Source organism: Plecotus auritus (assembly GCF_963455305.1).
Source record: "Plecotus auritus genome assembly, chromosome: 8".
Classification (NCBI taxonomy): Eukaryota; Metazoa; Chordata; class Mammalia; order Chiroptera; family Vespertilionidae; genus Plecotus; species Plecotus auritus.
The window spans coordinates 53,186,085-53,201,772 of record NC_137782.1 but is presented as its reverse complement, the minus strand read 5'-3'; the positions used below and the strand labels follow the sequence as shown (position 1 = coordinate 53,201,772).

At 41.7% G+C, this 15,688-nt stretch overlaps 1 protein-coding gene across 5 annotated transcripts in view; it reads left to right on the top strand.

The window, feature by feature from the left end:
- The window catches only part of CDH20 (cadherin 20), a 228,792-nt gene that overhangs the window by 170,070 nt on the left and 43,034 nt on the right, over positions 1-15,688 (top strand). For all 5 annotated transcript variants that reach the window (XM_080685366.1, XM_080685365.1, XM_080685367.1 and 2 more), the window contains 4 exons: positions 4,441-4,735; positions 5,256-5,375; positions 8,320-8,487; positions 10,226-10,413. In XM_080685366.1, the coding sequence (XP_080541492.1) occupies positions 4,441-4,735; positions 5,256-5,375; positions 8,320-8,487; positions 10,226-10,413 (771 nt within the window). The remainder of the gene's footprint in view (positions 1-4,440; positions 4,736-5,255; positions 5,376-8,319; positions 8,488-10,225; positions 10,414-15,688) is intronic.

The following is a 15,688-nucleotide window of genomic DNA, read 5'->3' as shown; positions in this document are numbered from 1 at the left end:
TTTTTAATGCACAGCCAGTCACCACATCCTGTCCATATTCCTTGCCAGTTTTTCTCAGATTCACCTCATCTTCTCCAAGCTCTGTCATTACTGTGGTCCTTCTGTTCTTCATGATTAGATTCACTAAGCAGGCGCTGCCTGCCTCCCTGTGGAGAGACTCGTCTATCCCTCACCCCAGGATTCAGAACATTTATCTCCTTAAAGCACCCTTTCCATCACATTGCTCCTCTGATTAAGAAAGCACTGGAGAACTCTTAGCATACAGTTTGAGGACTTTCAGAAAATGACTCATCCTCCCTTAACCAGCCCTCCCTACAATTTCTCAAATCTAGCCCTGATCCCAACTGAGCTGGGTCTTCTTACTGGCCCTGACACACATACCACATTTGTCCCTACCCCAGAAGTATGCCCATGCTACTGCCCTGCCCAAGACATGCAGTCACCTACTCTCTGTTCAATCACATTCAAATTCCTTAGGCCCAGTTTAAAAGCCATTTCCAGCATGAACACACCTTCTATCTACTCAGAATTCCAAATATTTCCAGTTACTCAATATCTGTAAAACATTTCTTCCAACTAGATATACTAGTACATGGCTACTGATAAATTACTTTAAGAAAAAAAAATTGTATTCAGTAACTGCTTTGTATGAATGGACAATTTATAGTCCTCTTCTCTTCTCCCAAGAAGAGAAACTGAAACGTCACTCCAAGCCTTCCCTACACCTCCCCAACACTGAAAACCCAGCACAGCATTGCAGAAAGACAAGGGTACCTAACATTTTATTGGGCTACTACAGTACTATGTGTCAGTCAGTCACATTCACACAGAGATCATTTCATTGCCATAACAATGCTTTGAGGTAAGTACAGTTCACCACTTTTAGGTAATTAGCCCAGAAAACTTAGCTTACAGAGGTCATTGTCATTGATCAAAGTTATACAAAAGGTGACGGTAAAAGGCCAGATAAAATATACACCAAAATCTGACACCGAAGCAATTGGCTTTCCTTTATGTTGCCCTGCATACATGTGGCTCTGACTTTAGACTCAGCCCTGAAAGATACACAGAAGAGTCAATGATATTATGGTAGGGCCAGAAATCTAACCACACCTGACTGTCTCCTGATGCTGGAAATACTTAGCTGTGTAGCACTGTCTAGTACTCATGATTAGTGCTTACCCTTTTCTAATTACCCCAACCCAAGACACAGGACACCGCATGCATCCCTAAAGTCATTGCCCAGCCAACACACCAGCAATTAGTGGGAGTTTTCATGCTGTTCTGGGTGTACTACCCCGCATGAAGAAGACAATTATCTCTTCACTTACCCAGGCACTTTACCCCCTTACTTTCTTTTCAAAGAGAATTCATCTACCTTTCATCCCTTTACACTCCAGGGGCATGAGCTTGTCACCCTGAGCTCTGGAAAATGTCTGTTTAGAGAGCCTGCCTGAGTATTTGCTTTTTCAGAAAGGAATATTGCAACAATTATCAGTTGCAATTGGTGTGGCCTCATAAAATCCACACTGGGCTTTCCAGGGACAGGCAGTGTCGAGGTAAAGCTGGGTTATATTGGCATATGCAAAGAGAGAGATGCAGAGAGCTCGTGTTTGTGCACAAATCTGTAGTTCCAAGTCATACTGAGGTTAACAACTACACGGAAGCTGTCTAACCACAAATCGAAAGCACTTACTGCACTCCTGGAACAATACAAGGCACTATGAAAGATGGCAAAAGGACTGAAACTCACCCTTGTTTTTAAGATCCTAAATCAACTAAGATTTTTCATAATCGGTGTGTTCCCATCATTCACTACTCCTTTGACTGAAGATCTTAGAGACTAAAGAATTATTAGGTTAAGTAGACTACCCACCCATCTCGTTCTGTCTAGGAGATTTGGGGAAGAAAAATGTTTTCCCAAGATATACAAAACTATGTGCTGCCAACTCCACTCTAGAAGCTCCTGCCTTCCTCTAAGGAGCTGATGCTCAGTCGGTGTTGGCTGAATTTAATAAGGATATGTATATAAAACATTTTATTAAAGTGCCAATTTGCTGACTTAGAAAAGCTGTTAATGCCTCTTTGCAATTTTCCCAACCAAATATGTATCTATGGCTGGCAAACCCTAATGTTGAATGCACATTACTGTGATGGTCATTAGGCTAGTGTCTCTCTGCTCTATATTCACCTTTCCATACTCCACTTTGTGACGCTGGTGCTGGGACTCTGCAAGCCACAACTTCTCCTCTTCCAACCAGTTCCCTGGTGGATTCTGAGAGTAGAATGCTCTGGATGGAGAACCTCCAGGGCAGGAGGGGGAAGGGACTTGCTACTTTTACCCAGCCAGCAACTAATTCCAGTTTCTGGGTTTGTTCCACACTCACAGCACCAGCCGCATCACTATCCCTCACAAATATCAGCACCAGTGGGTGGCATCCCCTTCTCAGAAAGCTCAGTTCTACAGAAGGTGGCTGCTGGGCACACCTTCTCTAAGCTCCAGAATCCTTAGCTCCAGTGGACAGCGCTCCATCTCAGAGGTCTGAGGCCCAGCCTCCTCCCAACATCTAGATTCTAGAAGATCCAACCTCTGCCCTATGCTCCCCAAGCTGTGTCCTGGTGTTACTATCCCTCCCAAACCTCAGGGTTCCCTTTTTGCCTTTCATGTTAAATTCTTTGCTAAAATAACTAGTGTATGTTTGTTCCCTGATTGGATCCTGAACTGAAACAATTATATTCCCCAGAAACCAATTCTCTGTAAGCAGATCCTGCCCCTTTCATAGCTGGTACTCTTCCTTTCATGAGAGCTACCCCCTGATTTGCTGCAATCCCACCCTCCACTCTTCCTTCCCTTGCTCTTACAGATGAAACAGCAAACACACACTCAGAAGCTACTTGAAAGATGTTTGCTAGCTCTTTCAAACACAAGTGAAGTGATTTCACAAACAGCTTTACTAGTAACTGTAATCCTACATCTCACACTATTTTTTTCAATAAAATTTTATTGAGCATTTACTACATGTGAGGACCCACACTAAGATAAAAGCCACATGGTTCCTGACTTCAAGGAGCTCAGTCTACAGAGTTCTTCAAATTCTTCCAGTTCATCCATATTAGATTAAAACAAAGATAACAGATCTGAGGTTCAGCCCAGACTACTGGCATCAGCCAGCCAGATGGCTCTGAGGAGCCAGAACCTCCTCCACAGCAGCAACGATGTTTAGCCTTCAGTTACTTAATAAGCTCTCTACATGGGCAGAGAACTTAAACTTGGCCTATGATGATCACAACTTTGCTTAGCTTTGTTACTGTTATTGAACAAAACCATTTAGATGACAAATAGAACATCTCAAAACAATCAGCTTCTATTCTTTCTTTTTCCCCTAAATAATCTGCCAAGCCCTGAATTAACCTGCTTCATTCTAAGTGAAAGTCCTATGCCACATACCTTGAAAAGATATATATCTACATGTATATTTATATGTATATTTATATATATATGTAATCACATGCATGCATATATATTTTTTAATTTTAAAGAAATCCTGAGATCCTTGTCCTCCTCCCAATTCCATTCTGCTGCCTGGGAACAGAGTTCCACATGGAATGGATTTTCATTTCTTTGTGGCCAGATCTGAATAAATGGCTTTCAATTCTACACAATAAGAACTGGGCACCTCTGCTTTTTTAACTGCATAAATAGAAGATTTGGATTGTGAAAAATAATAATACTGTATATGGAATGAGGAAATGTGAGCACTTCATATTCTAAATAGAATTCTTTCAGTAGAAAAAATCCCCCAGCTATTTTTTCAGTCAATTTTGTTCTCTTATTTCCCTTCCCTAGATAAGACACAGCTGAATTCCTACAGGCAGCAAAATCACTGTCTGCCTAGTTTGGCCGCGAGTCAATCTGAGATCAGCTCAAAGCCACAACCTCCAAACTCATCCTTGTCTGAGGATGTTGTGCACATATTTTCAGGTGTCTTCATGGTGTCTATACCATTTAATCCTCAGAGTAACACCGTCCCAGCAGTGCTTCAGGCAGCTTTCTGCAGCTTTACCACTGGACTATGCATTTTAAAAAGCCAACAGGTTTCTGCCATCTCTGCTACATGCCTGAAGGTTTGAAGGGAGCAGAGAAGAGTTGGGCATACTAACACCCTTTTCTTTATGCGCGTATATCATCCTAAAAAAATAGCAGTAAGTTTAGGATACTAAATGCAAAGTGGAAAAACTTTACTTATTCATCAACCTATATTTTCTCTTTGATACAATCATGTTCAATGAATATTAGTTCTTTGTAGGCAGACACTGTAAACATTTGAATTAAAAAATTTTTCTATTTGAAAGGAAATCATATGTTAGGACTAAACTGAAAATTTATTTCTGACACCTGTTCATTATCCATAATGAGATTTTGGTGCTTTTCCTTCCTAGCTTCATTCAGACATGGACAGGGGCGATGGATCCATCAAATACATCCTCTCAGGAGAAGGTGCAGGCATCGTGTTTACCATCGACGACACCACTGGAGATATTCATGCCATTCAGAGGCTTGACCGAGAGGAAAGGGCTCAGTACACTTTAAGAGCTCAAGCCCTGGACAGGCGGACAGGCAGGCCAATGGAGCCAGAGTCAGAGTTCATCATCAAAATCCAAGACATCAATGACAATGAGCCCAAGTTTCTGGACGGACCTTATGTTGCCAATGTGCCAGAAATGTCACCAGTGGGTAAGGTGGAGTTCACTGATTCTCATAGGGTGATACCACTATAGAAGGTCCTCCTGTCTAAATACAGAAAAGATTGTGCAGAATAGCTCACAAACTATGAAACTGAACCAAAAGTGACAACCAAGTCCTTAGGCAGGACACTACCTAAACATTGAAAACAGCCATAATAAAATATGAAATTAATAACAAGGCTAGTGTTGTTATTCAGTTCTAGTTCTTCAAAAACAAAGATGGATGGATGGATGGATAGATGTTTGGTTCATAAAGGAGAAGCATTTTGGTATAATTAGAAGAGTAGTGAAGAACCAAAAAACTAAGTTGTCCTTATTGGTTATTAAGAATTTAAAACATAATTACCATCCCTAATTTCCAAAGAGGTACAAGATAGGAGTTATGGAAGCTTGACCTAGAAAAGGAAGCAAACATAACATTAGCAAATGCTTTAAGATTGCCTATTTGGGATTGTGTCCAGCCTTTAGCAATTCAATTTGAACAGATTTCCACTCTCTCTCTTCCCCAGGGACCTCTGTTATCCAAGTGACAGCCACCGATGCTGATGACCCAACCTATGGCAACAGTGCCCGGGTAGTATACAGCATTCTCCAGGGCCAACCATACTTTTCTGTGGACTCCAAAACAGGTATTTGATGCAAGTCAAGTCAGGGGTATTTGTTTTATTCCCTAATAATTTATAACTGCTACTATGACAGACCCAACTCTCCTTTCAAGGACTCTCCAGTGAGTGTAATAACCAGAGAAGATTGTTATAAGCTTTGGGATTAAGACAGCAAAAAAAAAAAAAAAAAAAAAAAGGAGGGTAAGAGCAGTGCAGTGCTATGTATAGACAGCGTACAGAGCATGATTGGAGAGACCAAAAAGCCTGCCTACACATAATTACCTTCTAATTAGCCTTCAAAAAATCCTATGGTTGTATTTATTCCCAGGAATTAAGGTCTTTTATAACTCTAAGAAGACCTGAGAGGATTGACATATTAACCTGGCTCAATATAGAACCAGGATCATTGATTTTGAAATTAGAAAGAGCTGGTAGAGAATTCATCTGATCTATCACCAATTCACTTAATAGATAAGGAAATTGGGAATTAAGACCTGAAAATGTGCTTCTAGTTGTAGGTATGTTCCCTGACATGTAGTCTGATTTCTTTCGAGTGAACCACCCTATACTAAGCAGAGGAAAAGGCCAGAATGAATGGACACTGGTACAGACAGGTTTGATAAGGGAAAAGAGTGCAGAGCATAGGATGTTACCCCCTTCCCCCGCCCCCCCCCCCAAAAAAAAAGCATATGCTGATCAGGAAGCTCTAATAGGAAGAACAGCACAGAGAATTGGGTGGGCAAGGAGCAATGTGGCAAAAAAGGACAAATCCATGGGAGCTTGGTTTCATTTTGTTTGTTGTTTTTTTTTTTTTTTTCAGTTTTACTTGAGAGCTTTCAATGCAGAATTTGTTTTATCTGTGAAGAAGTCCCTTTAATACTTCTGAGTTGGGCAGAATGATGAGTATATCCTTATTATCTTGCACTTGCGCCAGGCTTTCTCCCTTTTAAAATACTTCCATATCCGAGTCTCCAGATATTCCTGTGAACTTATGAAACATATGGAAGTATTGTTATTCCCATTTTACATACAAAAGAATTGAGGCCCTAAGAGTAAATAACTCTTAGGAACTTGAGTAAAGAAACTTATAGCCGCAGAGGTAAAGTCAATGGTCCATGCTCAAAGTCATCTCTTTATTAGAAAGAGAAAAAATGCATTTCTATGAGCAACCTGATACTTTTTTTTCTCCCCAGAAGTCCTAAGGGGAACCAGGCATTCAGCAAATCATATCATAAAAGTAAAAAGGGAAGGACTGTAAATTAGTAGGAGGAAAGAAAAAAGATTGTAGTTAAGGACTTCTATAAAGCAGTAACTTTAACAATTCTAAACATGGGGAAGAGTATAAGGGTGCCACAGGGAGGATAAGTACAGACAGGAAGAGGGTAATGTGTCCTTTATATCCTAAGAGGAACCTTACATTATTTTGACAGCTCCCAGAGGGTATCTTTAGTGTTAAGGTCAAAAATACATGAAAAGATAGTTATTGTTGTGCCCATAGGGCATTAAAAAAAAAAGAAAAAGCTGCATATTTCACTTTAGAATGTTGTTACTAAATTCAGTATATACATTATAAGAGTTAAACTGCGGACTGGTTTATGGTCCCAATCCCTTCCCTTAGCATGTAAAGGTCTATTTAGCCAAGGGTCATGTTGTAAACTTGGCAGTAAACAATTCTTGAATCTTTGCCTTGGGCTTAAAAAAAGGTAGATAAAACATCACCACACATCTTGGCAAAATCAAAACACATTTCACTGGAGTTTGATTTAGACCCGCTTAATGAAACAGTATTAGCACTGTGCTATGCTCCTTCTTACTGTCTGGGGAAGTTCATTTCTTATGCATGTTCAATATAAACAACTCACAGAGCAACTTTCATGTCCTAGCTCATGAAATTCAGTGAAGCACAGATGCTAGCAGTATATAACAAAACAGAATGAATATACAACAAAAAGAAAATCAAATTAGAATTCCAACCCTGCTTATAGGTACTGGGGAGGCAGGAAAAAGCAGACTAGTAGTGAGTTCCCTAAAGAAGAGTCGTTCATTCTACAGGGCTCTCAGGGATGAAGAAGAACTGATCTAAAATCACAGATTTGTGGAAGAGATCACCCAATGAACTTGTATGCATATATGCATAACCCCTGGACACAGACAATGGGGTGACGGGGGGGTGGGGGGGGGGGATGAGGTTAATGAGAGGTTAACGGGGGGGGGGGAGGAGGACCTATGTAATACTTTCAACAATAAAGATTTTTAAAAATTAATTAAATAAAATCATAGATTTGCAGACACATGAAGCTCTGTTTTCTGGGCCCTAAGCCCGTTTCCTTTAGTGAGATGGAGCAGCCTGACAGCGCAATGACTGTTAGCTCAAATCTGTCAGAGAACCGTTGCTGCCACCTCCTGTTATATCTCAGTAATGCAGACAGAGGAAATCAGCCCTCTGCTCTTCACACTGGAACTGCATTTATTCATCATTTGTGTAAGCACAGCACTTTCTTGAAGCTGGGATTCTGACATCAAGTTCAATAAAATACAGGTGACTTGCATATCAACTCTAGATATTAACAATGTACAAGGGAGAAACCTAGAATCCAATATTAAAAACTGGACTTGAGGTTTTGTTTTTAAAAACAAAATCATTTCACCCTGGCTCGTGTTTCTCAGTGGTTACAGCATCAGTCTGCACCCCCGAAAGGGTCCCAGTTTTGATTCCCAGTGAAGGGTCCATAGATGGTTGTGGATTCCCTCCTCATCCCTAGTCCAGGCACATGTGGGAGGCAACCAGTCAATGTGTCTCTCACATCGATATCTGTCTATCTCTCTCTCTCCTTTTCCCTCTCTCCCTCCCTCTCTTCCTCCCTTCTTCCGTCCCTTCCATTCTCTCTGAAAAGCAAAAAATATCCTCAGGTGAGGATTAACAACAACAAAAAATTAAAAGCAAAACAAAATCATTTCTATCCTGCAGGTGTAATTAGGACGGCACTCACGAACATGGACAGAGAAGCCAAAGAATACTATGAAGTGATTATTCAAGCTAAGGACATGGGAGGGCAGCTTGGAGGATTATCTGGGACCACAACGGTCAACATCACCCTCTCAGATGTCAATGACAACCCACCCCGCTTTCCCCAGAGTGAGTATCTAACCAATAAGAGTACAGGTTCTCAGTCCAGAGGGGTCACTTGTTACAGAGATGAAAGAGAAAGACCTGGGTTCCTCTTTAAGTTTAATTATTCATGATTCCTGCCCTACAATTATCATGCAATTCTCACATAACCATTTCCCTTCTATGTCCCATAGCACTTTTTCACTATCACCTCCCTAGGAGCCCTTTTAGACTTTTTTCTCTAATTGTCATGCCCTGACCCCTTCATAAAATTAAATATGAAGGAATTAGGTTTTGTTGGGTAATGGTGAGCCATTGTATTATCCAAGGTTTTTTCACCTCTCCCCCAACAAGAACCATTTTCTGTATCCTAGGGGGTGATACTCCCCGGCTGAGAATGCACACAGGAAACTAAAGTAGTGACCCGCCTCACCACCTAACCAATCAATTCACAAGCAGATACGAAGTACCTGCTTTGTAAGGGCATTGGGCATGAGGGGCACAAGATACTTGAAACCCAGGCCTGGGTTTCTACACTCATCAAAAGTTAACCAAGAAGCAGCATTTGCTGTACCACTTTGTTAGGGCAGAATGAAGCCTTCATAATAAACTAAGATGAATGAAGGCTTCATAAAGGATGAGAACTCAACAGGGGGCTGAAGAATATAATGCATGTAAATAGGCAGGAAGGAGAACATTCCAGAAGGGAGAAGCCATTCGTTCAAAAATTATTTGGTTTGGCACTCTTCTTTGTATGGGATATAGAACAATACACAAAACGAATGAAATCTCTGCTCTCCTAGAGCTCATTCAAATAGAAATCTGAATGTAAGGATAGAAATGTATATTAAGACCTGGAAATAAAGTTGCAAGTATAATTTTATGTTTAATGAAATAAAGACCTATCTTTTGTGTTTCAAATGTGTTCTATGTCCAATGAAAGTCACTGACAAGTTTTTGAGCAAGGATAGACACAAAAGAAAGCCTTGTTAGAGAGCCATGCATAGGTTGGCAGGGCTGGAAACTAGAAGCAGGAGAGTCCGTTAGGAGGCTTTGAGAGAGATCCAGATGTGAAGCAATAAGGACTTAAGGAAAAGGCAGAAGGAGGGAACTGAGACAAATAAGAAAACAGATTTCTGCTTCTTGATTTTTCTCTCTTTCTCAGAAAGAATTAACATTTGGGGAAATAGTCCATTAGGAAGAATTGAAAGATTGAAAAGTGAGATACTTCTTGGCACTCTAAAAGGAAGATTTACTGAGATAATAAATAATTTTGGGCCTGGCCAGCATGGCTCAGTGGTTGAGCTTCAACCTATGAACCAGGAGGTCATGGTTTGATTCCCTGTCAGGACACATGCCCACATTGTGGGCTTGATCCCCAGTGTGGGTATGCAGGAGGCAGCTGATCAATGATTCTCTCTCATCACTAATATTTCTATCTCTATCTCCCTCTCCCTTCTTCTCTGAAATCAATAAAAATATTTTTTTTAAAAAAAAGAAGAAATATTTTTGGTTTTGTCCTAGCCTACTCTTAGGATTACAATCAAGCTACTTTGGCCCCTCCTTACCAAATGTCTAGTACAGTCTGCCTAATACCATTTGCTCAGCCTCTTCAGATCTCAGTTTTCATCTGTAAAACTCAAGTTTTAGTTGCTGAACCAGGAGAAAAATGTTTAGTACAGCATGCCTTATATGATGGGATACTGATGAGGCATTTTTTATAGTGGCAGATTACAAGACTGCAGGTTCTAACCTTTCTTCACAGAACATTATCAGATGAGTGTACTGGAATCGGCTCCCATTAGCTCCACTGTGGGGAGAGTGTTTGCCAAGGATTTGGACGAAGGAATCAATGCAGAGATGAAGTACACTATTGTGGATGGAGACGGTGCTGATGCCTTTGACATAAACACAGATCCCAATTTCCAAGTTGGCATCATAACTGTGAAGAAGGTAATCCAAATCATTTTAATGGATTCTTTGAACTGTATCAGGGCTATTGTACTATTAATATGTATTGCTTCAAATCCTATGATAAGCACTCTTTTCTACCATTTAAAAAAACAAAACTCTTACTCCTTTTGCTTACATGTAAACACTGGCTGTGTCATCATTTTACAGAGAGGGTATAATGTCGTGATAAAAATAAATTATAAATGTCATTTCTCCTAGCTCACTACTTAGCCACTTAAAAAACTGTTATAGCTTAATTCCTTAATGATGTTAATGATTTAATCAATATTTGTATTTGAATGACTTATTTTTTACCACAGTATGCCATAAATACATAAATAACAATAAAGCATTTATAAATTAATAAATAACATGTAGGGATTTTTAATTGCTATTTAAAGATCCATAGACTCTAATTAGACATGGAAAAGCTTTATCAAACATAGCTGCTAAGTGAGATTATCCCTTAAAACTCCTTTGCTTCTTGTTAAGTTACCAAGTTTTCTGAGTATAAGCTATCAATTTTGTGTGTGTGTGGTATAAAGCACATATGAATGAATATCTTTAGATGAAAAATAAAACTTTTTTAAAATTAAAGTTTTAACATCTTAGTAAATATATACCTGAGGAAATACATTAATGCAAAAATTCATTGATTTAACCTTCCTTCTATTCTATTTTAAATACATTCAAAAACCCAAGATATCTTAAATTATTTATTCAACAAATATTTTTTGAGTGTCTCTATGTGCCAGTTATTACTCTAGGCATTTAATGTAGAGAGTAAATAAAATAGCCAAAAATCTCTGCACTCATGGAAGAGAAAGAAAATACTCAAAATAGCAAGTAAGTCAATAAAGTAATCCTATCTAATAAAAGAGTAATATGCAGATTGACCATCACTCCAACACACAAGATGGCTGCCCCATGTGGTCAAAGATCCTGCCCCCATGTGGACACAAGATGGCCACCACAAGATGGCCAGCAAGGGAGGGCAGTTGGGGGCGATCAAGCCTGCAGGGGAGGGCAGTTGGGGGCGATAAAGCCTGCAGGGGAGGGCAGTTAGGGGTGACCAAGCCAGCAGAGGAGGGAAGTTGGGGGCGACCAGGCCTGCAGGGAAAGGCAGTTGGGAGGGACCCAGGCCTGCAGGGGAGAGCAGTTGCAGGGGACCAGGCCTGCAGGGGAGGGCAGTTAGGGGTGACCAGGCCTGCAGGGGAGAGCAGTTGGGGGGGACCCAGGCCTGCAGGGGAGAGCAGTTGGGGGGGACCAGGCCTGCAGGGGAGGGCAGTTAGGGGCAAACAGGCTGGCTGGTGAGCAGTTAGGCATCAATCAGGCTGGCAGGGGAGTGGTTAGGGGGTGATCAGGCTGGCAGGCAGAAGCGGTTAGGGGCAATCAGGAAGGCAGGCAGGTGAGCAGTTGGGGAGCCAGCAGTCCTGGATTGTGAGAGGGATGTCGGACATCCCTCAAGGGGTCCCAGATTGGAGAGGGTGCAGGCTGGGCTGAGGGACACTCCCCTCTCCCCCGTGCATGAATTTCGTGCACCGGACCTCTAGTCCTATATAATAAAAGCCTAATATGCTAAGTGTCTGGTCGTCCATTCAACCAATCAAAGCATAATATGCTAATGATATGCTAAGGCCACCCAACCACTCGCTATGATGTGCACTGATCACCAGGGGGCAGACGCTCCAACCAGTAGGTTAGCTTGTGGCTGGGCTCTGGGTGATCGTGACTGAGTGAGATGGGCTGGACACACCCTGGAGCCCTCCTGTGGTCCCTCCCCAGCTGGCCAACCTCCTGCGTCCCTCCCCAGCCCCAATAGTGCACTGGTGGGTCCCTTGGCCTGGCCTGTGCCCTCTCGCAATCAGGGCTGAGAGACCCCCCTCCAAGTGCACGAATTTCGTGCACCAGGCCTGTAGTATATTAGAAAGTGGTAAGTGCCAAAGGGAGGGGTAGAATAGAACAAAAGTGGTATCAGAAGAGCCCAAATGACTTTAAATTTAAATCAGGTGGTTGGGATTGGCCCCACAGAGAAGTGATGTTTATGCAAAGACTTACTTATGGGGGAAGAGTTACAGCATCAAGTTGGGCAGGTTGACAATACACAACCCTGGGATTGTGTACTGACTTTCCTTAAGAACTGTACATGGCAGCCCAGAGATGAGGAAATGGGAATGAAGATATTGAGGAAAGGGGACAACAAAAGCAAAGGCCCTGAGGTAGGATTTTGCTTGGTTTGTTTTAAGAACAGGGAGTTTGATAAGACTAAGTGGAGGAGAAGACTAGTGGAAAATGAAAAAATTCAGAAAACAAGAGGGCCAGATTGTGTAAGACTTTATAAACTGATGTAAGGACATGGAGTCTTACTCTGAGAAAAGTGGAAACAGCTGGAGGTTTTTAACAAATGTGTGACATGATTGAACTTTCATCAGAAAAAAATTATTCTGTAGGTTCTGTTGAGTAAAGACCATAGGGGAAAGGATGGGAACAGAGAAACCAGCTGAAAGGCTATTGCAATAATACACATAGGAGAAGATGGTGTCTTAGCCTTGGGTAGTAGGAATGGAGGTGGGGAGAAGTAATAATAATCTGGATATATTTTGAAGGTACAGCCAACAGGATTTCCTAACAGACTGAATGTTGATACAAAAGAAAGAGAGGAGTCAATTGAGCAACAAGAAGAATAAAGTTGCCATTAACTGAGATGGGAAGTCTACAAGTAGAGAAGGAGGCAGGGGGTGGCAAATGTTGGATTAAGTTCTGGGCATGTTACATTTGCAATGTCTGTTAGACACCTAAGTGGAGATGTGTAGTAGCTGTTGGTTACAGGAGTCTGGATTTTGGAGAAGAGTCTTGGACTGGAAATATTAAATGTGAGAGTTATAAGCATATAGATGCTACTTAAAGAAAATAATACAGGATGATATTCCAAGGGACTGAGCACGGATGGAGAAGACAGTGAAATAAGCCCTGCAGCACTGCAGCATGAGGTTAAGGAGAAGAGCAAGGACAAGCAGGGAGACTGAGGAGAGACCAGAGAGGGAAGGTGAAAATCAAGGGAGGGTGGTGTCCTGGAAGGCACGAAGAAACTATTTCCAAGGGAAGGGAATAATCACCTGTGACAAATGCTTCTGCAGGTCATATAAGAACACTAAAATTGACCACAGACATTAGAAACATGGAGCACCTTGACAAAAGTAGCAAAGTTATAACTTACAATGTAGCACAAGTTAATGTGTTTAATAACTTTATTCTATGTTGTTCCATAGAGTTGAATTAACGCTGCTTTAGAAGGGAAGAGTTTATGTTTGTCCTGTTTTATTTAAGGTACAATAAAATAAAGCAAAAGAACAAATACATCCAGCAAACCACCAACCAGAATTCTTTATAACCAGCACACAATGACCTCAGAACAGTGCAAAATGCTGAGATTAAATAAATCTGGAATCATCAAGTAAATGTGGATGTAATTTAAATTTTTATAGTTTCTTATTTTATTCTCATTCTTTGAGAATAGCATATGCTAGAATTATAAAAGATGACTAGAAGTAATAACAATTTAGTGCATGACACAGGATTAAGAACATTCCCTAATACATGATATGGCTCAAGCTAACAGTTAACAATATATCACTTATCATGACTGGTAACTATAAACAAGATAAATGCTCAAATTTTTTAATAATGGTGGATCCTTTAAGCAAAAATTCCCTTTAAAAATTAAGCAATCAGAAAAAGAGCTTTTGGAATTCTCAATACATTTCAAATTTTATATTTTAAAATAATATATAAGATAATTCTAAATAACAATGTAACAATATTAATTTACATCAATTTATTATAATACTAGGGGCCTAGTGCATGAATTTGTGCACCTTGAAAGGAACTGTGGATGCGAGGCTGCAGTGGGCACAGGGGCGGGTCTCGGCCCATCCTCTGCGCCCCTGCCCAGCCCCTCCCACCGCGACCCCTGGTCCCCTGTCCTCCAGTAGCCCCGCTCCCACTGCCGCCACTCCCACACGCTGAGAGCACCGGCCCTGCTCGCACCCGCTGACGGAGCAGAATGATTGGGGCCAGTGCCAGCAGTGGGTGCGAGCAAGGCCGGCGCTGTCAGTGGGTGCAAGTGGCATCTGCTGCCCCAATTGCCCCTCAGGAACAGGGGGAGGTGGAGAAGCCCTGAGGGGCAACTGGGGCTGGCAGTCACCACTTGCACCCACTGACAGCACCAAACAATCGGGGCTGGTGCTGGGTGCCAGCAGCAAGTGCAAGTGGCAGCTCTGGCACCTGCAGCAGGTGCGAGCAGGGCTCGCGCTGGTAGCAGGTGCAAGCACCCGGTGGGACCGTGGCACGCAGGAGCAAAGAATTTTCAGTAACCACCAGAGGCTCGCCCCAATGACAGCAACCGGCACCCCGCCTTGGTCTGGTGCCCCCACTCACCTGCTCCACCATCCCACCGTGGCTGACGCCCGCCATGTTCTTCAAGCACCCCCTGATGGTCAGCACACGTCATAGCAACCGGTTGTTCCACCGTTAGGGCTATTTGCATATTACGGTTTTATATATATATAGATAGCTTGTACCTTATTATGAGATATTCTTTTAAAAATATTAACTATTACAATTTTGTATCTGAAAGGAACCCCAAAATGTCATTTCTCCAGCTCCCTTACCTAGAGAAAAGATTAAACCTCACAAGATAAAATACTGTCTTTTATTGTCATTACTAAAACATGTTTAATCAAAACAGATATTAGTTTTGCCAATGTCATTCATATTTCTGTTCCGAACTTATGAGGTGACAGAAAATGAAATTAAGAAAGAGGTCAACAAGTTGGGTAGATGGACAAGTCAAATTTAATACATACTTTAAAGGCTACTAACTGTTCAAGCCATTCATTTAGAACAATTCACTTAGATCCCTAATCCACACCCATCTTCCTACTTTGTTACTACTAATCCTATATAATAAAAGGCTAATATGCAAATTGTCCCCTCCGGAGTTCTACCGGGAGACCAGGAGTTCGATCTCTCACTATGACGTGTGCTGACCACCGGGGGGGTGAGGGGGGCAGGGGGTGGAACATGGCAGGCAACCAGCAGCAGCAGCAGGATGCTGAGGGAGCGAGGGAAGGAGGAGGCGGGGAGGCCCAGAGACGGGAAACCTGATCAGCCCTGATCGCCAGCCAGGCCTAGGGGCCCTACCCATGTACGAATTTCGTGCACCAAGCCTCTAGTGTCTTATAAAATGGAAACAAAATTTCTGCTTTTGATTAAT